This window comes from Ranitomeya variabilis, chromosome 5, assembly GCF_051348905.1.
Source record: "Ranitomeya variabilis isolate aRanVar5 chromosome 5, aRanVar5.hap1, whole genome shotgun sequence".
NCBI lineage: Eukaryota > Metazoa > Chordata > Amphibia > Anura > Dendrobatidae > Ranitomeya > Ranitomeya variabilis.
This window is the reverse complement of record NC_135236.1, coordinates 667,800,906-667,803,272: the sequence shown is the minus strand read 5'-3', so window position 1 is coordinate 667,803,272 and position 2,367 is coordinate 667,800,906. Positions and strand designations below refer to the sequence as shown.

The following is a 2,367-nucleotide window of genomic DNA, read 5'->3' as shown; positions in this document are numbered from 1 at the left end:
AGCAGCGGGGGATCGGGCCCCCATAGCACGCCAGTGACCCTGACGGTGAGTGAGCTCCTCCACCTGCTCAGGGCCCCAGCAGTTGCCCACGTGCGCCGGGTGCTGATACCGGCCCTGTACATATTCATACATCATATATAGAGCACTGAATACCTGTTATAATTTTTCTGTATCCTGTGTCTACATAGCTGAACCCAAACTTTACTCTGAGTATTAAATAATTGTAGTTTATTTTCTCTCTTCTTCCGTCAGCCATGGCATCTGCTGATCTGAGAGAAGAGCTGCTCTGCTCCATCTGTTTATCGACGTTTAAGGACCCTGTAACGCTGAGATGTGGACACAACTTCTGCCGGGTCTGTATTGGTCGTGTGCTGGTTACACAGGACGAGTCTGGAGTTTATTCCTGTCCTGAATGCAGAAAAAGATTTCGGGAGCGGCCGGCACTGATGAGGAACATAAATCTTCATAATGTCGCAGAACGTTTCCTGATTTCTGAGCAAGAACAAGAGGAGATCACCGGGATCTGCTGCACTTACTGTGTGGACTCTCCGGTACCTGCTGTTAGATCCTGTCTATTCTGTGAGGCTTCTCTGTGTGATAAACACCTGAGATCTCACAGCAAATCACCAGAACACGTCTTATCTGATCCCAGCACTTCTCTGGAGAAAAGGAAATGTTCTGTCCATAAGAAGATCCTGGAATATTACTGCACTGAGGACGCTGCTTGTATCTGTGTGTCCTGCAGATTGGCCCGAGAACATTGGAGACATCGTGTGGAGATACTGAATGAGGCCTCTAAGAAGAAAAAGAAACTGAGAAATGTTCTACAGAAACTGATCACAAAGAGAAAGAAGACTGAGGAAAGAGTCCGGAGTCTGGAGGAGCGCAAGAGAAAAGGTCAAGAAAAAGCAGCTGGAGAAGCCGAGAGAGTCACTGCCCTGTGTACAGACATCAGGAGACGGGTGGACGACCTGGAGAAGAAGGTCCTGAGTGAGATCTCCAGGCAGGAAAAGGAAGAGTCACTGTCACTGTCTGCTCTGATCCATCAGCTAGACATAAAGAAGGACGAGCTGTCCAGGAAGATGAGACACATTGAGGAGCTGTGTAACATGACGGATCCACTGACTGTCTTACAGGATCCAGACACCGGTGACTTGTGTGATCCTGAGGAGGAGGGAGGTGATGAGGACACAGGAGGACATGATAAACAGCTCCATGATGGAGATGACCTGGATGTGGCTGTGATCTCACACACATTACACACATTATGTGACGTAATATCAGGTATAAGGAGCGGGATCTATGTGGTGGATCCTGCAGACATATTACTGGATGTAAACACAGCTGCTAATAATGTCCTTATATCAGACGACCTGAAAACAGCGACTGGGACACGAGAGGAACAGAAACGTCCAGAAACAGCAGAGAGATTCCAGGATTCTCCTCAGGTGATGAGCAGGAGAGGATTTACCTCAGGACGACATTACTGGGATGTGGAGAGCAGTAGATCAGGGTGGTGGAAGGTGGGGATGTGTTATCCCAGTATAGACAGGAGGGGGTGGAAGTCAGATATTGGATATAATAACAAGTCCTGGTGTTTGTGGAGATATAATAATAATCTGTATTCAGTGAGACATGACAGTGAAGAGATCCGGTTACCTGAGGAGATCTCCAGTGATAGAGTCAGGATATGTCTGGATTATGAGGCCGGGCAGTTGTCCTTTTATGAGCTGTGTGACCCCATCAGACACTTACACACCTTCACTGCCACCTTCTCCGAGCCTCTTCATGCTGTGTTATTTGTATATGATGGTTCTATAAAGCTATTAGGGAGAAGCAGAAACTGGAAGAAACTGCCATAATTTAAAGGGAAGGTCCCACCAGTTTTCTTGTAGTTTGTTTTTTTGTGAAATTAAGCTTAAAATAGTAATTAAAATTTATTAATGCAATGTGTGCACTGTTTGCAAACATTTCTATAGGAAAAATATATACTTTCTTACAAATATATATATTTACCACTAGGGGGAGCATTTTCCATTTTAGACCTCAAGCAGCTATAGTAAGACTTGCCAGCATTACGATATGTTTCCACAGTCAGGATTCCATCAGGATTTGACGCAGGTAAAATCTGCACCATATCTGCACCTGAGGTCACTGGCAGGTCACCTGTGTTTTTCATGTGTTTTTCATGCGGATTTGTGTGTTTTTTTTGTAAGCTAAATAAAGATATACAAAAAAAGAAGAATTGTGATGTCATTTCTTGTCCAACCTCTTCATTTACATACACCATTGAAGAATAATGTTTACACACACAGATAGATATGATAGATAGATAATAGATAATATATGGATACGATAGATAGATGA

At 44.3% G+C, this 2,367-nt stretch overlaps 1 protein-coding gene across 1 annotated transcript; it reads left to right on the top strand.

The window, feature by feature from the left end:
• The first annotated feature begins 243 nt into the window (after positions 1-243).
• On the top strand, positions 244-1,862 carry LOC143775154 (E3 ubiquitin/ISG15 ligase TRIM25-like). Its single transcript, XM_077262995.1, has one exon. The coding sequence runs from the start codon at positions 255-257 to the stop codon at positions 1,860-1,862; it is 1,608 nt and encodes a 535-aa protein (XP_077119110.1). The 5' UTR covers positions 244-254.
• The last annotated feature ends 505 nt before the right edge of the window (positions 1,863-2,367 follow it).